Raw genomic sequence first — 24,618 nt, 5'->3', positions numbered from 1 at the left:
AGTTCTAATTGTTGCTTCCTGACCTGCATACAAATTTCTCAAGAGGCAGATCAGCTGGTCTGGTATTCCCATCTCTTGATGAATTTTCCACAGTTTATTGTGATCCACACAGTCAAAGGCTTTGGAAGGCTCTAGACCATCTTTAATTCTAATCAGTCTTTTGTAAGATATCAACAATAATGAATAATTGTTTTATTTTATGTGTTTTATTTTATTTTATGAAATAGCGTTCATTAATTCAACCACTGTTTATTGCACAGCTGCTATTGATAAGCACTGTGATACTCAATAACATTTGCACAATAACTGAAAGTAATCATTCTATCTCTTTCAAGTACATTTTTCCTGTTGATCATCTGTAAAATTTTTTTTTTGGATCATCTGTAAATTTAAGCTAAGTATGGTACACGATTCAGATACCTTAGAAAAGAATTTATTTCCAGAAAGAATAGCACAATTAAAAAGATTTCATAAGATATTTGTAATGCCTTTCACAATATTCATGATTATGGGCAATCCCAAGGATGTCTGTATTGGAGACAGAGAGAAGTATTAACCAAATCCAAAAGCTTATCGGGACCATACCTTGAATGCATGGTTGTTATAGAAGCGGTCATCAACCTTAGCCCCCCATTCTGCTGGATCAAAGTTGGTTTCTAAATAATAAAAATATAATTCCAGACTTAGTTTGAAGTTCATTAAAGTAAATGCAGACTAGTAACATAAAATGCTTTCTTTTTGAAATTATAGGTCCTTTATTTACCCTTGAAAATTTTATTGACATTGTACAGAGCCTAGTGCTGTGGATATAACCAGTGATGATGATGAATTAAACACCAGATGAACCCTTGAGGATATTTAGAAAAGCAGTTAAAAAACCTACTTGATGCTTTCATAGAAGTTATAATAAAATGGGAGTGGTAGAGAACAAATGCCAATACTTAAATATCAGTATAGAAATGTATTACTATATACTTATAGAAACTTATTATGTATTAGTAAACATAAGAAAAATGTATAAAAATAAATGGTGAATAGTGAGGAAATTTGGAGAAATGAAAGAGGGGAGAAGTTTTTTCTTAAAAAAAAGTAGGCATATTATGTAGTCAGGTAGACAGAAGTATTTATATTTAAATAGAATTTTTCTTTAACTTTTCATTATGAAGTATTTCAGGCTTAGAAAGTAGAGAGAATAATATAACAAATTTCCAAGTGCACATTACTCAGATTCAATAATTACAAGCTCATGATTGATCTTATTTTATTTGTAACTTCACATTCATTTTCCTGCCCTTTCTTCTGATTATTTTCAAGCCAATCCCAAGCATCTTATTACTTCATCTATAAATACTTGCATCAGCATGCATCTCTGAGATATAAAGCCATAATGCCATTATCATGCCTAAAAATAATAGCAATAATTCCTTAATACCATCAAATATCCAAATTCCTCCCATTATCTAGTATTGCTTGTGCTCAGCTGCTCAGTCGTGTCCCACTCTTTGCAACCCCACTGACTGTGGCCCGTCAGTCTCCTCTGTCCAGCGAATTTTCCAGCCAAAGCTACTGTAGTGGGTTGCCACTTCCCACTCTAGGGCATCTTCCCGACCCAGGGATCAAACCCATTATCTCTTGCATCTTCTACTGAGCGACCTAGGAAGCTCCATTATCTAGTGTATTTTTATTTATTTATTTTTACTGTTGATCTGTTCAAATCAGGATCCAAACACACAACCTTTTGCAGTGTCTTTTAAATCCCTTTTAATTGAAACTTCCCTATCTCCCACCCCACATTTTTTCCTTCCCATTTATTTATTGAGGAAATTAAGTCATTTTTCCTTTGGAGTTTTCCACAGTTTGGATATTTCTAATTCCATTCCCATTATAATTTTTTAACAAGTTCCTCTGCCTTTGAACTTCCTGTATATTTCCAGTTAGATCTACAGGTTTGATCTGATTCAGGTTTGATTTTTTTTTCCCAAGAATACTTTATAGGTAGCATGGTATAATTCTGTTAGGAAATATATATCTGGTTGTTTCTCTTTTTCAGTTTTTATGGGCCCGTTGATGACTCGCTTAGATAATTTCTTTAGGGATTGCAAAATGGCAGTGTTCAATTTGATTATTACTTCTCTATTTCTGGAGTATGCAACAAAAAATACTTTACCTATTTGGTTACTCTGAAATACAGTTCTTACAGTAAAGGCAGGTTAGAGGTTTGACTATTTACCAATTTTTAGATTAATAAGTAAGTTCCTTAGGATATCTCACGGAGTTTCTTGTTGTTGTTTGTTTTGCTTTCCAGTAAATAATTATGAACTAATGAACATTTAAGAAATGGAATGAATTTCAATCCCCTGCATTTATTCATCTTGCTGCTGCTACTGCTGCTGTTAAGTCGCTTCAGTCGTGTCTGACTCTGTGCGATCCCATAGACGGCAGCCTACCAGGCTCCCCCGTCCCTGGGATTCTCCAGGCAAGAACACTGGAGTGGGTTGCCATTTCCTTCTCCAATGCAGGAAAGTGAAAAGTGAAAGGGAAGTCGCTCAGTCGTGTCCGACTCCTAGTGACCCCATGGACTGCGGCCCACCAGGCTCCTCTGTCCACGGGATTTTCCCGGCAAAAGTACTGGAGTGGGGTGCCATTGCCTTCTCTGTTATTCATCTTACTGACGTTCTAATTGTCCCAAATTGGGCAGTATGAGCTTATTCAGGTTTCAGATGTTCCTGAGTCCTATGGAAACTCTAATAACCTTTGATAGCTTTCTTACTTGCCGGTACAACAAGGTGATGAGGCTAATCTTGCATACTTTCTGGTCAGTTCACGGGATTGGTTAGTTCTCCAGGAAGCCCTGGTTTTTGGAAAACTGTAGTTAGAAGCCACAATCTAGGGACAAAGGGCTCACTGATACTGGGCTGGTCATTGTTTTGAGGCCTTTAAAAAAGTGTATAGAGCTAGAAAATAATATTGTCTTTTTTTAAAGAGAAAATACACCATGAAATCACACTGACACTTTTCAATCCAAATTTAGAATTATGGGAGTTTATTAACTTCTTTCATTTTTATATTTGTATGTACTTTTTCTTACACTAAAAATCCTATTCCTAATACCAGTAGGATAGTTAATTATTTGCTATGTCCTACAATGTATAAAAACTTTGAAATAACTACACTGTAATATTATTAACAGTGATAGATGAAAACAATTAAATATATTTTTTTAACATCATTTTGTTTTTAGGCTATATCCATCAGGAATGCACAAAGCACTGGGTTATAAAGTAACGTGAAATAATCCTTTTTTCTGTGGTCATGTTACCCATTTAATACTAGTTAGGTTCATTTATTTCATTTTGCTTCTAAACTTAGAAATTGCTGAACAATTTTAATTCTGTTTTGATAACTATGTTAAACATACATGATTTGATTTAAGATACAGTCAGAGAAGTCTAGCTTCTATGCTATTCCCGCCACTCTTCCTTCTCCTGCTAGGGGTAAAAAATAATTTTTAGAAAGATTTATTCTCCATTTAAAAATATAAGTGAACAGTTATGTATTCATATCAATACCTCTGTTAGATAATTGGTACATACTAAACATGTTTTCTTCTATCTTACTTTTTTCACTTAATATGCCCTGAAGATCACTCTATAGCATCATAGAAATCTTCCTCATTTCATTTTTGCTTGTTTTTTAATAGCTGCACATTTATCAGTAGTGTAGACTTACTCAAGTTTATTTTAAAAAATCCCCTATGATGAATATTTGGGTTGCTTCCTCAAGTAACAATACAATGAAAAGTGAATAAAATACAGGTCAAAGGTAAAAATAGATGTAATTTGGTAGATATTGCTAAGTCCCCTTCTTGGGGTTGTTATCATTTTGCATCTCCTCCAGCAATGTATATGAGTGCTTATTTCCTCTCTAGTGTTGCCTATAATAAACTGGCACACTTCTGGCTTTTTGTCAACTTGATGAATGGAGTCCTGTTGGTGGGTGGTGGAACTTCATTCTAGTTTTGGTTTGGGCTTCTGTTATTCTGTTATCATTGGTTATTTTGAATACATTTTCATATGTTGAGGGTGAGTCATTTACACTTATTTTTGTGCAAATTGCTCACATCACTTGCCCATTTTTATTATAAGGTTGTTGTTTTCTTCTCATGATTTTGACATACTTTTTATTCACTACATTTATTAACCCACTGTAATAGAATTTGCAAATTTTTTTTCTGTCATTTGTAGTTTTCTTTCCCATGTGGTGATTTTTGTAAAAGTAAAAATCTATTTCTATGTTGCCAATTTTATCAATATTTTCTTTAATTGCTTTTGGATTTTTAAAGTATAGTAACTTAGCTAGCAAAAATTTTTCCTCTTTTATGTTACAGAGAAATTAATTCATGCTTTCTTCCAGTATTTGTATGGTTTCATTTTTAAAAATATTTAAATCTCTGATCAATTTGAAACTTTATCCTGGTATATGATATAAGAAATAGATCCAATTTAATCTTTTAACATCTTTATCTCAAGATCATTTGATAAAAGCCCACCTTTTCCCTAGAGGTTTGATATCACTTTATGTCATATACTAAAACATTTCCTGTCACAAAAAAATCTTCAAGATTAAGATGAGTAATTACCTATGAGGAATGCTGGCAAGGGAATTCTTGCACTCTGTGAGAGACTAGGCTAGAGGACTCTTTTTTGTCTTTTTGGAAAGGCTAACTTCTGATCCTTGTATCACCTCATTTATATGAGTGGAAATGGGTGTGGTACTTATATTTTTCAAAATAGTTTTACCCATTTTTTATTAGTTAGAAAGTTTATATTCTGAGAGCATTAATCTGAATCACCAGTTACTTTAATTATCATGATCTGGCAACAAATGACTCACATGGTTTTGTAATGGGATGTTTCTGAGGTCTAAAATCAAATAAACAAAAAGACTTTTTAGTCATGAGTTTGTAAAATTAATGTTATAATAATAAAATTAATGTTCACTGCAATTTACCTCTTACTCTAAAGGATTTCTCTTAATAGTTTTTTTAGTGGCATTTAAGTTTCAAATTGGGTAACAAATATTCACACTGACCGGAAATGGAAAAGACCAGCAATTCAGAAAATTGGCAGAGATTCTGAGCTTGGTTAAGGTAGAGCAAAGAGGAGAAGGAGGTGGAGCTATGTAGTGTGTATGGGTTGTTTCAGTTCAAGCCTCAGGTAGCTTTCCTCCCTCTGTAAAATGATTAAAATGGAATGTTTATTTGCTTGTGACTATTTCTTTCTTGTTGTTGTTTAGTCACTAAGCTGTGTCTCTCTGCGACCCCATGAACTGTAGCCTGCCAGACTCCTCTGTCCAAAGGATTTCCCAGGCAATAATACTGGAGTGGGAGCCATCTCCTTCTCCAGGTGATCTTCTTGATGCAGGAACCAGTGTCTCCCGCATAAGCAGGAGGAGTCTTTGCCTTTGAGCCACACCACGGGCACCTTTACTACTCTGTTGGAATACTGTTATCAAAAGTAATGACAATAGCTTAAACAAAATGGTTGTTCTAGTCAGCGTTTTTAGTAGAAACTTAATAGCTGAGAATTTGGAAATTTTATTTATGGAAGTGAAGAAACTCTGTTTTGGCTCTCAGCCAAAGAGTCAGCATGAATCTTAGTCTTTGGACAGTATGGGACCTTGGAAATACAGAAAAAGAATATAAATTACTTTCCCAAGCTGGAAGTTCACTTTTCAAAGCAGTTTTTCTCTGTATTATTGAGGAACAGTTTCATACACCCCTGCAAATACCAACTTATTTAATCTAAGGAGTATAACATTTTTTTTTTTACAACACTTAATACTTTCAAGTTAGGAGAGTCAAAATATAAAGAAAACCACAAACCCTCCTCCCGGGAAGAAGAGACAGTCAACTGCCTGGGAGGCATAGGCACAGTATTCAGGAAAAGAGCTAGGCTGGGTGTTCTCCAGAGCTCCCCTTCCACCCCACCTGTCCATGAGAAATACAAAGCAGGTCTGGGTGATAAACTGGTAACCTTCAATAATGTGAAATAATGTGATTCAAGGCACCCGTGTGTGTTCTAAGCCACTCCAGTTGTGTCAGACTCTTTGCAACCCCATGGACTGTATAGCCTGCCAGGTTCCTCTGTCCATGCGGTACTACTAGAGTGGGTTGCCATGCCCTCTTCCGGGGGATCTTCCTAACTCAGGGATCGAACCCGTGTCTTTTAACTCTCCTGTATTACTGTATAAAGTTGGGTACTTTACCGCTAGTGCCACTTGGGAAGCCCCCAAAGGCTGTTTCAAATAACAAACTCTTATTTGAAAGCTCCCTGCCTCATAAAGGATTTCTGTGGAATGACGCTGGTCTTAAACAAGTCTCACCATAATCAAACGTTTAGTCGCTCTCTCTTTTTTTTAAAGCCTATTTTTATAAAGCTTACTTTCTCTTTTCTCTAGAAGATTCTCAAAATATGCTGCGGCAAAAGCTGGTATATTGTCCGGTTGCTCCCTCAGAATCTCGCGTGTGAGCCCTTCAAGAAGATTTCCAAATCCTTGTGGAATTCGGTAGTGGGTGTTGGAAAACGGAATCGACATCTCCTTGGGAGGAACTGTCTACTGTACCTAGAGATGCATGAAAGAGTTCTGTCTTTAAATTTGTCTCATTTCACTCAGATAATCACAACTAAGACCACAAATTATTTCTGAGACCCCAAATTTCTGGACTTCAATCCTTTCCCCCCAGTACAATCCAAGTCCGTCAATTTCTTCCAAAGAGTTTTGAAATTTTCCATTATTAGAACATTAAAAATATTTAATAGGTGAAATCATTTTTTAAAAATTACAAAAATCACAGATTTTCACTATGATACTAAGTACTTTCTCCTCTCTCCCTTTAAAAGGGTAATTTTTCCTATCCCACAGTAATTTAGAGACTGATTGCTAAAAATTCATCTTAAATTGCCGGAAAAAAACCCTGTTGAAGGTGTTAAAAAAAAAAAAAAAAGTAAGTCATTGAAACTACTCTAGCTTGTCGAATGAATATGTTTCGGACTTAAGTCGTTCCCCTGGCTTCCACTTCTGAAGTATGACCTAGGGTGCCTCGTCGAAGCCTCTCTATATTTGTGGAAGAGGCAGTGGGGCGAGAGAGCTGGGGGCAAAGTCACGACATAGCAATTCCAGCCTCAAAAGGTTTGGGATTCTTACTTTTTTGTTTGTTTGTTTTGTTTTCTCTCTTAGCATACAAGGGCCAAGATAAGGATAGATGCTAAGCAGCGGGTTGGGCTACTGAGTCTGCAAACAACACTCAGGGACCTGGCCTGTTTGTGACAGCGTCACTGCCGAATAAGCCCGGAAGTCGTGGTAGGGGTCTCGGTGGGGGTCTAGAAAGCTTAATGAGGCCGAATCTGTGGACTTTCTTCTCCTTCTTCTTCTTTTTTTTTTTTTTTTTGACGGAACAGGAGGTGAAGCATTGAATCATTGGTTGTGAGAGGAAGAAACCCTGGACCGATACGGGGAGTGGAGGGCGGTCGGAGAGGGACCACAGGTCTACTGGGGGGCGGGTCGTCGAGGATCTGGGATTTCAGACTCGCAGAATGGACTACTGGGTTCCCAGCCTGTCCTCGGCTTCCCAGATTGCGGGAGGGGATCTTGAGAAAATACCAGAGACTAAGGGAAAAGGCGAGGTCTCTATTTCGAGGAAGAAATGGGGTAAACCGCCTCACCTCTCCGTTCTCTTAGAGCTGGAGTCGATGGTTCCGGTTGTTTTTTCTCGTTGCCGGGAAACCGTTTCCTCCCCCGTCCCCGCTCCCTCATTCCACTACGGTGGCCGAAGAGAGGCAGGGGCCCCCCGGCGGCCGCGGACAGCTTCGCGGACTTCTGGCCTGGGAAGGGCGGAGTCAGAGCTTTTCCGCCCCGCCCCGCGGCCCCGCCCTCGCTGGCGTCCATGCCCCGAGGCCTGCGCGGCGGGGACGGCTTCTTGCCAACATGATTGCGTCGGAATTTGTCTTGGGTCTGGTGCTACGGTTATTCCTGCAGGCCCACGTAAGTGCAGGTGAGGCGGCCGCGCTCGGCCCGAACCCTGCCCATCCGTCGGGCTGCGAGGACTCCGAGATTCCGCGTCCTCCGCAGGACCGCCCCCGGCGCCTGCTTCTCTAGGTCGGGAAAGGATCCCCGGGCAGGAACCGGGTTCTGCGGCCCAGGCCTAGGTTGCAGGTGTCTGCTGGGCCGGAACCCCGGCCCGTCTGCTTCCTTCACTCCCTTCCACCGCCCTTATGACACCTCGCGTGGGGCAGCGAGAGCGTTGGGTTTATCTCAGGAGGGGAGGCCTAGGTGTGCCCAGACCGATGCTCTCAGGGTCTTTAAAGAACTGCGGGGAAACTCGAAGGGGAGGGGGCGAAGCTAGTTAGATAATATTTGGAAACGGGTGACTGAGTCATCCAGAACGTTTCAGTGCTGCCCCCTCAGTGGTACCGTTGGGGAAGGTTTGCCCCGGGCTGGATTCCTTGGGGGAATTAACTTTTACTAGTTTAAGTGGTGATAATGGCTAAGACAGACAGCCCCCTCAACCAGCTCGGAGCATTTAAGACTCAGCTTTGATTCCTGCTCGCGGACATTGATAGTGGGATAATAGCCGTTTTTTTGGGTAGGAGGATGACTCATTTTGACTATTGTCCTGGTCATATCGTGTCGTTTGACCCCGGGCTGGACGCTGGGTCACAGAAAGAAAGTTTAAGTGGGAGAACAGACTGCGTGCAGTAAAAGGACTCTTGCTCTGTGTATGAATCCGCAGAGTACATAGATGAAGACAAACTGCAGCTCATAAGTGGTTTTCGGGGTTTAACAAAGGCATAAACTAGCACTCTGTATCGTTTCCTGATTGATCCCCACAGTGACTTTTGAGTCCAGTATATGAAGTGGGGAGAAGAGAAAGAGGGCCATTATTAGTTTTTATGTTAAAGGCTGTTAACTTTAACATCAGTATTTTATTTATCTTTGCCTTTGGGTCATATTGTTACATAACCTTAATTAACAATGTGTTTATTTTTTATTCATTGATGCTCTAGATTTTCTTTCCTTGGTATTTGGTTGCATATCCGGACTTCTTCAAATCATTCCCTCTCTTCCCATGTTCATCATGTAATATTTGAAATGTACATGAATATATGTAGCAGTGAAGCAATAAAATGAACACCCAAGGGTTTTACACACAATTTAAGAGCTAGACTGTTGCAGTTTTATTGAGACTCCAAGAATATTCCTCCCCAAGGGAGCTATTAGTTCTTCACCAGAAGTAACCACTGCCCTCATGTTGTCAGACTACTTTTAATGACTACTTTTAACATCCCAGAACACTAATTCCTGTTTTTCTACTCTGACACCAAAATGAAGAAAAAATTGAAGACCTAAAACAAAAAAATTCAAATGTTAAATTTCTTGTAGTTGACAAAAACAATGACCAGTCCCATCACCTTTCTCCTTCTGTTTTGTCCATTGTTCCATTCCTTGGTAATGTACCACTGTCTACTGTTGTCAGCTTGGAATGTGAGCTTTATAACGACAAGGAATGTGACTTTTCTTTGCTTTACCACCAGTATCCAACTGTGGCAGAGTAGTGATTGCAGTAATCTTGGAATCAGGTAGCTTGAGTTCTTGTCCTGTCCTGAACTACCTGTGTGATTTGGGGCCGAAGAAGTTTAACATCTGTCATGTGTCTAGTTCTCTGCCTGCCACAGTTAAGCTCCCCAGTAGAATGTAAGCTTCCTGCTGGCAAGGAATTTTGTCTGCCTCCCTCCCGCCCCCGACTTCTTTCCCTGTTGTATCCTCAGTGCTTAAAATTGTGCCTGGCACATAGTGCATGCTAAGTCACTTCAGTAGTGTTTGACTCTTTGCAACTCCATGGACTGTAGCCCGCCAGGCTCCTCTGTCCATGGGATTCTCCAGGGAAGAATACTGGAGTGGGTTGCCATTTCCTTCTCCATGGCACATAGTCAGTTCAGTCGCTCAGTTGTGTCCGACTCTTTGCGACCCCATGAACCGCAGCACACCAGGCCTCCCTGTCCATCACCAACTCCTGGAGTCTACCCAAACCCATGTCCATTGAGTTGGTGATGCCATCCAACCATCTTATCCTCTGTCGTCCCCTTCTCCTTCTGCCCTCAATCTTTCCCAGCATCGGGGTCTTTTCAAATGAGTCAGCTCTCTGCATCAGGTGGCTTAAGTATTGGAGTTTCAGCTTCAACATCAGTCCTTCCAATCAACACCCAGGACTGATCTCCTTTAGGATGGACTTGCAGTCCAAGGGACTCTCAAGAGTCTTCTCCAACACCACAGTTCAAAAGCATCAATTCTTTGGCACTCAGCTTTCTTTATAGTCCAACTCTCCCATCCATACATGACCACTGGAAAAACCGTAGCCTTGGCTAGACGGACCTTTGTTGACAAAGTAACGTCTCTGCTTTTTAATATGCTGTCTAGGTTGGTCATAAGTTTCCTTCCGAGGAGTAAGCATCTTTTAATTTCATGGCTGCAATCACCATCTGCAGTGATTTTGGAGTCCAGAAAAATAAAGTCTGCCACTCTTTCAACTGTCTCTCCATCTATTTGCCATGAAGTGAACATAGTGGGCAACTTAAAATATTATAAAATATATTTAAATAAAAATATCTAAATAGTTGCAAACTATTTAAAAAAATTATGTAATCTAGTTGGGTCTCAGTCTGTTGATCAGTAAATAACATGATTCTACCCTAGGGTGTAAAAGATCCTTTCCATCTCTCAAATTCTGTAACTCAGAATAGAGTCGTGCACAAACAGGTTCAACGGATGTGTGTGGTCAACAACAGACTAACCGAGGGGTTGGGGGAAGGTATTTTCCCCCAACGTTTGAGAAGGTGGCTGCACACACCCAGAACCCCTCATTTGCATGGTCTCATGCCTGCAGCCAGCCCCCTCCAGTATTCTTGTCTGGGAAATTCTGTGGACAGAGGAGCCTGATGGGCTATGATCCACGGGGTCACAAAAGAGTCTGACACGACTTACTGACTAAACAACAATAACGCCTGCAGCAGCCAGTTTTCTTCAATCCCTTCCCTACCCCATCCTCTTTCTGCTTGGCTCTTAGGCCTTGGGTTTTCAGGTTTTGTTCCATTTGAAGCACTTACCCAGGACTCGGCCTTCCCACGCATGCGCCTCTTCCCTTCCCTCCAGCAGGCTGCCAAAAGTGCTTCTGCAATTCTAGACTACTGTAGCCTCCTCTTAGAGCATTTTGCTCCTGGTAGCTGTGCATCTCCAGCCCAGTGGGTCTTCTGGATGATCTTTGATTGTCATGTAGATTTTATGATGGAACAAACTCCTGAGAGAGCTGAGGATGTCTAGGGACTGGGCTGTTATTTGAAGTGCAGGACAAATAGGCCACCAAGTCTGTGTAGGAGACCCATTAGTGATACTGCCCTGTTAAGTATAGCCTGAGGGGCTGTCACCATTTGGAGCTTCCGGGGAGAAAAAAATGTCAACTTTGTTAGTTTTGATTCTCTTTCCTGCCTATCATTTTTATTTAAAACACTTGAAAAAAAAAATCTTAATTTTGTTAATTATTTTCTTCTAGGGGGTTTTGGTCTGTTTTCTTCAGATAAAGTGGGATGTAAGTGAAAAACATTTTTTTTCCTTCTCTTATTAAGTTTTGATGAATTCACTGAGATAATTTGGATAGATACTTGTTATTAATAAAATACTTCGATATAGGCTGGAGCTTAAAAATAGGAATGATCTCGTTAAAGTGAATTCTTATTCAGCCTTGTTAGTGACTGTCTAGAATAGAATCCACAGTTTCAAGGGCTCTTTCTCTTTTCATATAATTTAGCTTGCAAAGTGGGCGAATTGCAAGGAAGGACCTTTGGTTCAGACACTTTGACCTTCTCTCTCTCACTGACCTTATTTTTTGCATCTTAATTGATTTGAATTTACCTTAGAAAGAGTCAGACTTGTCACATAAACTCATAAAGGTTTATTTAGAATCTTCAGTGGGTTGTCAAAAAAACACAGTAAGGAGAGTTATTTGAGGGAAATTGACACTGAGAATGGAAGAGGGGAGATAAAGAGTGGAGGGAAAAGATTAGAAAGGGCTGTGATGGAGAGAGGCAGCCTCTTTATTCCAATCTATGAGGAGTGGGAGTGGCAGTGGAAAGTAGGGAAAGGAAGTGGTTTATTTTTCTCATAAATACCATCTGTGAGATGCATAAAAAGAGCATGTTTGGTGATTTTGGGGGGAGGGAGTCAAGTGTTAGGGCCAGGCCTGAGAGCAAAGGAACATGAGGAGCTTTGAAGGGGAGGAGGCACGTATTAAATGGGTTGTCCCAGGCTCTTTGAATTTTCCTTACTGGTCATCTTGTTCTATGATGCATACTGCTGGAAACTGTCCTTGTGATGCTGCTTACCTAATTAGGAGGAATGAGATCTGGTTTTAGAAAATTGAAAGGACAGGGTAACTTGGAATTCTCACGTATTAAGACTGCGTGTTCCTCGCTGTTTCACCAGATTCAATCTGGCACTGAATCTCTCCAGTGATGCTCGTCTAAATATTTGCCGGATTTTTCAGATGTTGGTTTTCGCTTTGCTTCGTACATCGACGACTACATGGTGCTGCAGAGGGAGCCTGCAGGGGCAGTGATCTGGGGTTACGGCACACCCAGAGCCACAGTGACGGTGACGCTGTGCCGGGATCAGGAGCCCATCATGAAGAAAGGGACCCGTGTGAAAGGTAAGACAGGTCAGCCTCTGTTCAGCTTTTGTCTTCTTCTGCCACCTGCTGGATGATGTGAAAATGAATGCTAATAGTCCAGCTCAGGTTACCCATCCATCCATCCATCCAAGTTACTTGAGTATTTACCATGTGTACTGAGGATACAAAGGAAAATAAGACCAAGTCAAAGCCCCTGTCCTCCAGGATCTCGTGCAGTAATGGGAACAGACACCAAGCCATATAGTGAGCGTGGTCAGTGCTGACGGGAGGTGGAAATGGAGTGTCATGGGATGCAGAAGAGAAACACCGCAGGTTGGATGGTAAGGGAAGGTTTCCACTGGAAGTGACATTTGAACTGAATCATGTGTAAAGGAGAGGTCGTCGTACTAGGAGGGTTAAGAACCTAAGCCCTGGGATTCACTGTTCCCATTCAGATCCTGTTTCTTAATGGCTATATGCCCTTGGACATTTTATTTAACATCTCTGCATCACAATTTCTTTATTTTAAAACAGTGATAAAAATAATATTTAGGATTATTTTGAAGATTAAATGAATTAACACATATCAAGTACCTCAAACAGTGCCTGGTGCGTAATAAGTACTGAATAAGTGTTAGCTGTTATTATTTCTGGGCTTCCCACTGGCTCAGTGGTAAAGAATCTGCCTGCCACTGCTGGAGATGCAGGTTCGATCCCTGGGTCAAGAAGATCCGCTGGAGAAGGAAATGGCAACTCGCTCCTGTATTCTTGCCTAGGAAATCCCGTGGACAGAGGAGCCTGGCGGGTTACAGTCCGTGAGGTCACAAAGAGTCAGTCATAACCTAGTGACTAAACAACAACATTGTTATTGCTGTCATTATGTTATTTAGTCAGTCACTCGGGTATTTACTGAGTCACTACTAGGTGTCAGATACAGGGTTAGGTATTGGTTATCTAGTGATGAGCAAAACAGAAAAGCTTGGAGGTTAGAGGAGGAAACAGAAAAATAATAATCAATTACAGTGAAGCGTGATGCCACAGTGGGGAAATATAGAGTGCTGTGAGAGTGTTTAGGAGGGATAGTAAACTTAGTCTAACTATCCAGGGTCAAGAAGATCCCCTAGAGAAGGAAATGACAATCCACTCCAGTGTTCTTGCCTGGAGAATCCCATGGGTAGAGGAGCTTGGAAGGCTACACTCCATGGGGTTGCAAGAGTTGCACGCAACTTAGTGACTATACCACCACCACCCGCAAGGCTTGTTTTGAAAGATGAGCAGGGCAGACCCAATAGAGGGAGCAACCTGGGCAAAGGCATGGAGGTGTGAGTGAGCCTGGGTTGCTGGAGGAGTGACAGGCAGGTTGGTTTGTCTGGACCACTAGGGTGTGTGATGGTGGATGGCAGGAGATAAGTCTGGAAATGGAGGAGGCTTGTTTGTCATTTCCAGGGAGTATATACACTACTTTGGGTAGATGGCTTTTAAGCAGCAAAAGAACACAGCCAGATCTGTATTTTAGAAAGATTACTCTGGCTACACTGGGGAAGAGGAGTTGGAGATGGATGAAACGAGAAGTAGGTGGGACCTGTTAGTAGGCTGTTAGGATATTCAGGCGATAGACAGGGAAGGCCTGACTCCAAGTAGTGGCTGTGAGGATGTTCAACAAGGTGAGAATTAGCAGTTAGCAGACTTCATGAGCAGAGAGGTCATATAGAGGAGTCTCTGCCTAGAAGAGACAAGGATGTATTAGGTAGTGTGTGGAGGAGCTCGAAGTTCCAGGATGCAGGAAGGCAGGTTCAGGGCTGGGTCAGGTGGAGACCTGGTTGTATTATATCTCAGTTAGAGGTCTCTCTACAGCTATGGGATGTTGACGTGGGAGTCAGACAGGTGAGGAGGCGTCTCTGGGGTGGGTGGTGGTAATGTGGGGGTTGGTGGCTTGATAAGGGACTTGAATATACATGTGACAGCAAAGCTTGTGAAAATTTTATTGGCCCCTGAAAACAAAGATCACCTGATTAGTTTTGTCAATGTACAGGACCAATATTCAATCCAGAGTGATGCAAACGCTGGTGCAGACTTTTAATAATTCATTTCCAGGGCCTTCCCTGGTGGCTCTGGTAAAGAATTGCCTGTCGATGCAGGAGACACGGGTTCAGTCCCTGAGCAGAGGAGATCCCACATGCGATGGAGCAGCTAAGCCTGCGCACCACCACTGTTGAGCCTGTGCCCTAGAGCCCGTGCTCTGCACCAAGAGCAGCCGCCACCATGAGAAGCCCACACACCACAACTGGAGGGTAGCCCCCATTTGCTGCAACCAGAGAAAGCCCTCGCAGCAACGAAGACACAGGACAGCCAAAAATAAAAAAAGAATGCATTTCTTTCAACAAACATAAAGAAAGTATGTACTAAGTACTAGGCATAGGTGCAAGGTAAGTGCTTCTGGTTCTTGGGTTTTAACAAGACTTTTTAGCAGAAGAGGCTTATTGGGTGAAATTCAGAGAGCTGAAAGGGGAACTTAAGCTGATTGAGAAGTTGTTCTCTGTTAGATATAAATGCTGTTGGTGACTTGTAGGATATACTGAAAATGAAGAATTTGGGAGACTAGTAGTGCTTTCTTTTTGTGTTGCGTCATCTCAGAAATAAGCAGTATGGAGTACAGGTAGTAGTACTCTCACTAAAATGACGTTGACTTAAAGAGCTAAAGAACTGATGCAGTTGAATTAAGTTTTGGCTTCTCAGGTTCTTCAGTGGTAAAGAATCTGCCTGCCAGTACAGGAGATGCAGGAGATGCAGGTTTGATCCCTGGGTCAGGATTATTTTTGATTAATTTTAATTAATTAAAACAATTTAAAACAATTATTTAAATTTTTTTGACCGTGCCCCACAGCATGTGGGATCTTATTTCCCCAACCAGGGACGGAACCTGCACACCCCCCAACCCCTGCACCCCCAGCATTGGACGCACAGAGTCTTAACTGCTGGACCCCCAGGGACGTCCCAAGAATTGATGTAGTTTAAAAATAAGAAATAGGATTTCTTTGATGCTAATGATTAACATTACCAATTAATACTTAGGAGACAGAGGTTGCACACTACTGTAGAAATAGAGCAAGCACATAATATGTAGCTTTTCAGTCTTAAAAATGTTCTTATGCATTATTTTTAGTTTTTTTACCCTTTTGTGGCTGTCGCAGGACCAACATTTGGAGTGGCCAGAGACAAGGCAGGAGAGTAGGTGGTGACAAGAAGAAATAAAAGCGGATAATTAGGAGATGAGCCCCTCTCCTTCTTTAGTGAACCTGTTCACTTATCTTGAGTTCAATTCTGTGAACGCCAACTGAGGGCTTATTATTTATAAGAAGCTAGAAACCCTAGAGATTCAAAGAAGAATGTAAGTAGTGTCCACCCTCCAGGAACCCACTCGCTCATGCTGTCCTTTCCTTTCCCATTTAGCAGTTTAGGTTCAGCTCAGTTGCATCACTGAAAAGTGATGCATCGTTTAGAGTTTGGATGTATGGCAGCAACTGACGGGAACCAAGTGATTCATGGACTATTGATGGGAATTTCACAGGGAAAGAGATTGTTGTTATTGATGGGGTCGGGAAGGGGCTGTTTGGTAGGCTTCCACACTGTCTTGGTAGAAAAAAAAGGTACAATAGTTTATACAGATCCATAAAATAACTTCAATGGACAGCTTGCTCTGTCCTGCCCATGAAGCAACATGGATAAAGTGATATTTGGAATAAAAAAGATAGACATGTAGGAAATTTCACTGGGCAGTGAAGGAAATGTGTTTCAAAGGAGACACTGTGGGGCATTTTGAAGGGTTGACTTCTATTTAGATTCTGATGACGACCCTGGGATTTTCAGCCAGACTACCTCATTTGGCCACTCTGTCCATCTCTGTTAATATTTAACTTATTACCTATAATCCCCTAAGTGCCCACAGCAAAGCAGAATTTAATGGCATAAAGGGTTTTGTCCAGTAGACTGACACTTGAGCTTTGGGAAAGTTGAGACCTGAGGGATGGCTGGGAACATGGTCAGGTTCCGGGCCTGTTTATGTCATCAGGTGACGCATAATGCTTCTTTCAGAGGCAAGGTGTGAACTTGGGGCAAGGAGCCTGTATCCTCGCACTTTGACACACTTTGGGGGTGCACCTGCAGGCGATAAAATGAAGGTGTATCTGCTTGAATTTGTCATCATGATCGAGGTAAAGAAAAACTCAGAAAGCCTAAACCTTGTAGAAAGTAAAAAATCTGCATTAGTTTTCTATGTCACATAGTAAGTTATCGCCAACGTAGGTGATTAAAACAACTTACTTTTACTATCTCTGTCGATCTGAAACTTGGCCATCATTTAGCTGGGTTCTCAGAGTTTCAGAAGGTTGAAATCAAGGTGCTGGCTGGGCCGAGTTCTCATCTGGAGGCTCCAATAGGGAATGATTAACTTCCAGGCTCCATTAGGTTGCTGGCAGAGTCCTGTCCTTGTGCCTGTAGAATTCATGGCCCCATCTCTGAAGCTTCTCATCTCTTACCTCTAGACCCTACTTAAAGGGCTCACCTTCTTTAGGTCAGGCCCACCCAGAACAATCTCCCTTTGAGTTAACTTCAAGTCAACTGATGAGGGATTATTCATTATACCTGCAACCCCCCCTTCATCCTTTCTAGGTAAGATAACATAATCATGAGGATGGCATCTAATCCCCTCTGCCATTTTCTGTTGATTAGAAGCAAATCATGAATTCTGCCAGCACTTGAGGAACTCTGCAAGGGTGTGACTTATTGGGGGTCATCTTTGGCTGTGTCTGCCATAACAGGCTATAGATTAAGGAATTTACAGGAATAGTTTTATTGATAGAAAAATATTTAAGCTTTTTTTTTTCATTCATGGTGGCGGTAGAGATGAACTTTATACAGAATAATGCAGGTCTGGAAGGGGCAGTTTGGGCAGTAAGGCCTTCTTTACCTCCAGGTCACTTCCACAAACCAGTGAGCCTGTCTGCAGTTGGTGGGGTGCCAGGGTTCTGTGGGGGAACAGTGACTGGGGGCTTCTTCCTGATCCAGGTTTTTCCTCTTGGAAAGGGAAGAGTTGTTGGATAATTTTCCTTTTTCTCTTCTTGGCTGCTGAGATTTGGCACAATAACCTGAAAAATAATTAACATCTGATGTGAATGGCAAAGAGGAAAAAAGCAAGATGTGCTTTATGACTAATCATGTCTCTAGACCCATTATTTTCTTTCTTTTTTTTTTGCCTTTGATTTGTTGATTCTTCCCATTTTAAGGTGGGGGCTGGTCTGGGGGATGGAGAAAACATGGAGAGAGTTCTTTTCTTATGCCTGTGGCTGGAAAATGAAGAGAAGAGGGACAGTGAGAAATAAGCCACCAGATACGCTAGTGGTTGGGCAGGGAAACACAGTCAGTTTGCGTGGCTTTCTTGTCAGTATAACCCGGCACTGGGGTTTGCTCTCTGCCCTTACTTGGTGATGCTCCTGGCACATGGTGGGCACAGTGAAGGAAGGACATGTATCTTCCTGGATGGAAGAAGAAAGAATGGAGGAAGCAGATGTTTAATTGCAGCAGAAATGAGCATTTACATAAACCTGGGCCTGGATTGGTAAGAGATATGACAAGATGGCAAGTGATGGGAGCCTAGAGGAAGGACCCAGAACAGCTGTTGCTCAGGAAGCCCATTGGGGTCAGCAAACGCCGGCTGAATAGTGAGCTTCAACTCTTGGTGGTCAGTCACTCAATTTTATCACTTGGACTCAACCTAATGGACTTTGTGGGTCAATGGTTTCTGAAATCTACAACTAGACTTCACTGGCCTATGGTCAGCTCCACTTAAACAGCCAGTCCTAAATGGATGGGCCAAGGCCGAATCAGTGCTCCTTGTGGACCGTCCCACCCTTGCTTTCAGTCTAGAAACAGTCTTCACGAGGGCTGTTCTCCTTTGTATACACTTTGTTGTTCAGGCAGTAAGTCATGTCTGACTCTGTGACCCCACGGACTGCAGCATGCCAGGCTTCCCTGTCCTTCACTGTCTCCCAGAGTTTGCTCAAACTTATGTCCGTTGAGTCAGTGATGTCATCCAACCATCTTATCTTCTGTTGCCCGCTTCTCTTCCTGCCTTCAGTATTTCCCAGCATCAGGTTTTTTTCCAGTGACTCAGTTCTTGGCATCAGGTGGCTAAAGAATTGGAGCTTCAGCTTCAGCATCAGTCCTTCCAATGAATATTCAGGGTTAAATTTCCTTTAGGATTGACCAGTTTGATCTCCTTGCAGTCCAACGGACTCTCAAGAGTCTTCTCCCGCCCATGGAAGTAAATCTGCATTGTTTTAAACTGATTGTTTCTGAGTTAGTTTGACCATTAATAACCTCTCTGTAGTGGAGCTGGTTTCTCCTGCCTTGTGTGGCAGTTAACTTTACTTGACCCTGAGTGTGTCAGAGTTTTTCTTTTATGAAGTGGGAGAGGAAAAGAGCTAGAAACTAAAAGAACTCGGGGACTAGAACAGAAGGAAGTTCTCAAGGTCTTTGAGGAAGCTGAGAGGTTTCCTAGAGGGAGCGGTTCTGGAGAACAAGACTCTTGATGCCTGGTTCTCTTCAGACGCTTTGGGCTCTAGGGGGAGTGCCTCCTCTGGCTGAGGTAGGGGGGTGGTGCTGTGTTTTGCCCAGCTTCCTCCCCATTTCCTTCTTTGCCTTTTTATTGCTGGGCAGCAGAGCTTTTCAGAAGCTCTGGGGAAGGTGGTTTTCCACACCAGCCATATTGCTTGGATGGAGACTAAGTGCAAACACCTAATTAATAGCAGTGACTCAGAATAGCATGTACTGTAGTAGAAGGCTCAAAAAATAGCCCTGTCCTAGGGTTTCCAGGGATTGACCGCATTATCACAAATGAGTAACGTTGATGGCAGGAGGACGGAGCTCCGGTAAGAAGCCTGGGAAGACCTTGGCAAGGCTGCGGTTGGGACAGCTGGAGAGTCTGCCTGCTCAGACGAGAGCGCCATACGGATCACCTCACACCTGTGCGGTGCAATCTGTTCTTGCTGCCCACTGTTTCCCAGACAGTGGTTTTTGTGCTTTAGGTGCATTCTGCATTTAATGTGTTGATGTCTGTGGCGATTGGTGGTGTAAAAACAATAGCAGACATTCAGTCCTGGGCTCAGTTGCCCTCTCACGGGTGGGAATATCGGACTCAGTCGGCTCTGCTTCTAAGGGGAGTGACCTGAGCCCTTTCACCGTTGCCTAAGGGTTTTGGATATTTCTCCCAGACTCTGAGTAATCCTTTACCATTTCAGCCTTTACCCATCTCCTGCCATGTGTCTGGACTTCTCCCGTTAGCTCTTACTGACTAGGAGGATCTTAGCATGTGGTACAGAGTAGGCACTTGGCTGGTATTTTTGTTTTTTAGTATTTTTATAATTGATATTTTTTCTCGTTGGTACAATAACCTTGGCTTCCCAGGTGGCTCAGATGGTAAAGACTCCTCCTGCCAAGCAGGAGAAGTGGGTTCAATCCCTGGGTCAGGAAGATCCCCTGAGAAGGAATGGCAAGAGAAGGAATTGCGACACATTCCAGTAATCTTGCCTGGAGAATTCCATGGACATAGGAGCCTGGCAGGTCCATGGGGTCGCAAAAGAGTTGGACATGACTTAGTGGACTCAACAACCACAACGATAACCTTAGGATGCCTCATTTGCCGTTCTTGCCATTCCTTCCCTTTGAATTGACATTGATCTGATGGGCACAAATTATCAATCAGTCCATATTCTTCAACATTATGCCAAGAATATTTCTTTTAAAATGATCATCTCTATTTTATCTATTTTCTCCTTCCACTTCTTCAACTTTGTTCGTGTGGTTTGGTTCTCCTAGGCATAATTTTGCCACTTGGAAGATATTCTTCTTGAGTTTCCGAGTATGATGTTGGCAGTGGTGGTGGTATGAGTGGGTGAGAGGTGGGAAGGTGGTGGGGGGGTGGTTCCTAAGGAATATGCTATGAATTTCTGAAACAGGGCCTTGGATGGCTTTTCATCTCCTTAATTGAGTCCGAAAACATTAAGACTGGTAAATAACTCTGTGAAAATAATTAATTGGGTAAGTCTAAATATCTTCTTCAAAGAGAGATGAATTTATTTGCCTCCTACTACTTCTTTGCGTCCATTTCTCCACTCACCTGTTTAACTGTAGATAGAAGAGCCCAGAACCACTGGTGTTTTTAATCCCCAAGAGTAACGTGGGGAGGAGGTGGGGGTGTTGATGACAAGGATGGTACCATCAAGTAAGTTTCAGATGATGAGTGGTTTTCTCTAACCTGTGCTCACATTTGACTGGATAGTTCCAAGTTAGTTTGGGGCACTGTAGCTCTATTAGATTATGATCATGTTGATTTTGACAGTTTGGTGGTATAGTAAGAATTTCCATCTTGCGTTTTTGTATTAAACTCCCTTGCATTTAATATCTATATTTTTGTCTGTCCTTGCTTAGGATTATAACTGGGTGATTTACTTTTCTTATAAATGCTTCAGTTAAACGTAAGGAGGGATTGTACAGATTAAAGAGAGCCACACTACTGCTTTTGTTATTTCTGTTGACATGTCTAAAATTTGGCTGGTCTTCATAGCTTTGGATCCAGTTCATCACAGAAGAGGGGAATTGCCACAGATAAGTCTGATGCATGACTCTGGGCTTCAGTTTCATTTTAGTGGATTGATTCATTAATTCTGGAGCCTTGTTACTATTTCAGCAGACTCTAACACCTGGACAGTGGTACTGGATCCTATGAAGCCTGGTGGACCTTATGAAGTGATGGCACAGCAGACTCTTGGGAGGATAAACTTCACTCTGAGAGTTCATGATGTCTTGTTTGGAGATGTTTGGCTTTGCAGTGGGCAAAGTAACATGAAGATGACAGTTTCACAGGTAATTTGCAAGGTCTCAGTGATAATAACGTTGATGATGAAGAAGAAAAAGAAGGAAGAGGAAAGGGGCGAGGAGGAGCAGGAGGTAGAAGCCAAGATCTGTTCTAAGTGCTTTCTCTGCATGTGCTAATTAATTCAGTTGAACAACTTCATAGGGTGAATACTTATAAGACATTCATAACTCACAGATGAGGACACTGGCCCAGCTGAGTTTAAGCTCCTGCCTAAGATCACAGCATAATTGTGGAGCCAGGGTGTGAATGTGACCCCAAATCCTGTTTTGCTAGTCATGGCCAGTGTGCTGTCAGTGTGTGGGGCACTACTTTCTCACTTTCCTGGGCTAAAGGCAGAAGCTGGACAGTATCTGATGGTAACGGAGATTTAATAGCAAATCAGGGGCCATGTAGATTACTCTTCTCTTTGAATGGTCTTAGAAGATGAGCTTCTGGAGACAGCCTAGGAGATCAAAACAATTAGATTTTGTTTTGATGCTGAGCAGCTAACACACTCTGTCTTTTGTTGCCATGGAGATTTTAAAAATTGAGACTGAATGTTGGCTTTGCCTCTTACTAGTTGTATGGCTTGGAGCAAATCACTTGGTGTTTATGAAACTTTGTTTTTAAAACATGCTTTTAAAAACTGTGGCTAAAATGAATATGACATAATGTTTATCATTTTAACTGTTGGTAAGTGTACAGTTCAGCAGCATTAAATATATTCACAATGCTTTGTGTACCCAGTCACCACTGTCTATCCCCAGAACTTTATCATCATCTCTAACGTTTACTCCATACCCAGTAAACAATAAATCCCCCTTTCTCCTTCCTCCTGCCACTGGTAACTCTATCTTGCTCTCTCTCTATGCATTTGCCTCTTCTTGGTACCTCCTAGAAGTGGAATCATACAATAGTTGTTCTTCTGTGTCTGACTTATCTTTCTGAGGATCATGCTTTCAAGGTCCATGCATGTAGCTTGTATCAAACTTTTGTCCCTTTTTATGGCTGAATTGTATTCCATTGTATAGGCCACATTTTGTTTATCCATTCACCTGTGGATGAACACCTGGGTTGTTTCCACGTTTTGGCTATTGTGAGCAATGTTCATAGCAATATTAAATCAATGCTGTGAACATTGATTTACAGATAATCTGTTTCAGTTCCTGCTTTCAGTTCTTTTGGATATATGCCTATGATTGGAATTGCTTGGTTAGTTCTATATTTAATTTTTGAGGACCCATCAAACCATTTTCCACAATGGCTATACCATTTTACATTCCTACTAGCAATACACAAAGGTTCTAATTTCACTGCATCCTCACTGACAGGTGTTAGGTTTCATTTTCTGATTATAGCCGCATTAGTAGGTGAGAAGTGGTATCCTAATGTGGTTTTGATTTGCATTTCTCTGACAACTAGTACCTGCCAAGGCTGAAGGAAACACATAATTTAGTATTGAAGATTGTGTTAGTTTTTGAAAGAAAGCATTATAATACATTTAAATTGTGTTTTTATGTAAACCATGACTTCATTGAATTAGACTTTAATTAGGTCATAGTACTAATTTGATCAGAATATTAATTACGTCAGAGTATTAAAGTAACCATCATCTTTATTGAGTGAATTATAATCATAGAGGCTAGACCTAGAAAGAAGGCAATAGCACCCCACTCCAGTACTCTTGCCTGGAAAATCCCATGGACGGAGGAGCCTGGTAGGCTGCAGTCCATGGAGTCACTAGGAGTCAGACACAACTGAGCGACTTCACTCTGACTTTTCACTTTTATGCACTGGAGAAGGAAATGGCAACCAAACTCCAGTGTTCTTGCCTGGAGAATCCCAGAGACGAGGGAGCTTGGTGGGCTGCAATCTATGGGGTCGCAGAGTCGGACACGATTGAAGTGACTTAGCAGCAGCAACTAGTGATATTGCATATTACTTCATGTACTTATTAGCCATTTGTATGTCTTATTTGAAAAAATGTTTATTTAGGCCTTTTGTCCATTTTTGAATTGGGTTGCTTTTATTGTTAAATTGTAGGAATTTTTTTATATCTTTGAGGTATTAATCACTTGTCAGATGCATGGTTTATAACTATTTTGTCTCATTCTCTAGTTTGTCAGTTTCATTTTTGAGGGTGTCCTTTGATACATAAAAGTTCTCAATTTTTATGAAGTTCAGTTTATCTGTGTTTTCTTTTGTTGTTGTCTATACTTTTGGTATCATCTTCTTGATACTGTTGCCAAGTCCAGTGACATGAAGGTTTTTCCATTGTTTCTTCTGAGAATATTTTAGTTTTAACTCTTAAGTTTAGGTCTTTGAGTCTTTTTGATCACTTTTTTTATATGTAGTGTAAGATGAGGGTCTAACTTCATTCTTTTGCAAGTGGATATCCAGTTCTCCCAGCACCAATTGTTGAAAAAGATGGTTCTTCCCCTATTGAATGGTCTTGGCACTTTTTTTCACAAATTCATTGGCTTTATATATGAGGATTTATATCTTGGCTTTTTAGTCTATTCCATTGGTTTAAATATCTCTCCTTATGGCAGTACCATACTGGTTGAATTACTGTAGCTTTGTAGTAAGTTTCAAAGTTGGGACATGTAAGTCTCCTCCAAGAATTTCTTTTGTTAGTGTCAATCTTTCTCTGTTTTAGTCATGGCCTTGTAGATTAATTTTTATTAAATTGAAAACTAGCATTTTTGTCTCCCAGAGGCTTCACTGGGGTCTGTTTATGCCTGATAGAAGGTGAGGAGGAAGAGCACTACAAGGGCTCCCAGGTAGGGATGGACATACTCAGTAAACAGAAAACCCAGTGCAAACAGGGGGAATGCCAGCCTGTCGAAATGTTGTCAGTGAGGAAGCTCAACTTGAAGTATTCCTACCTCCATTGCTATTAGAGCAATGGGTGAGTCTGACACATAATGAGTGAGTCTCTTAAGTGAAGCAGGAGAAAGGACATCAGAAGGGCTTCCCTGGTGGTCAG

The 24,618-nt window shown here is 41.6% G+C and overlaps 2 protein-coding genes across 7 annotated transcripts in view; one reads left to right on the top strand and one right to left on the bottom strand.

Annotated features, from left to right (window-relative positions):
- Window positions 1–7,880, bottom strand: part of SPA17 (sperm autoantigenic protein 17) — a 13,986-nt gene extending 6,106 nt beyond the window's left edge. Inside the window, exons 1-3 of one of the 2 annotated variants that reach the window (XM_010829435.1) lie at window positions 7,725–7,880; window positions 6,444–6,624; window positions 586–656 (exon numbers count right to left, since the gene is read on the bottom strand). In XM_010829435.1, the coding sequence (XP_010827737.1) occupies window positions 586–656; window positions 6,444–6,597 (225 nt within the window). In that variant the 5' untranslated portion in view covers window positions 6,598–6,624; window positions 7,725–7,880. The remainder of the gene's footprint in view (window positions 1–585; window positions 657–6,443; window positions 6,625–7,724) is intronic. The other variant, XM_010829436.1, reaches the window with a different exon arrangement.
- A 63-nt stretch (window positions 7,881–7,943) lies between these two features.
- The window catches only part of SIAE (sialic acid acetylesterase), a 37,799-nt gene continuing 21,124 nt past the window's right edge, over window positions 7,944–24,618 (top strand). The window contains exons 1-4 of one of the 5 annotated variants that reach the window (XM_010829433.1): window positions 7,944–8,053; window positions 11,606–11,641; window positions 12,596–12,757; window positions 21,465–21,637. In XM_010829433.1, the coding sequence (XP_010827735.1) occupies window positions 7,987–8,053; window positions 11,606–11,641; window positions 12,596–12,757; window positions 21,465–21,637 (438 nt within the window). In that variant the 5' untranslated portion in view covers window positions 7,944–7,986. Of the gene's footprint in view, window positions 8,054–11,605; window positions 11,642–12,595; window positions 12,758–21,461; window positions 21,638–24,618 lie in introns of all 5 variants that reach the window. The other 4 variants (XM_010829430.1, XM_010829429.1, XM_010829432.1 and 1 more) reach the window with 4 other exon arrangements.

Source organism: Bison bison, unplaced genomic scaffold (assembly GCF_000754665.1).
Source record: "Bison bison bison isolate TAMUID 2011002044 unplaced genomic scaffold, Bison_UMD1.0 scf7180017864506, whole genome shotgun sequence".
NCBI classification, from domain to species: Eukaryota; Metazoa; Chordata; class Mammalia; order Artiodactyla; family Bovidae; genus Bison; species Bison bison.
Note: the sequence above shows the minus strand (reverse complement) of the source record. Positions and strands in the feature narration are given on the sequence as shown.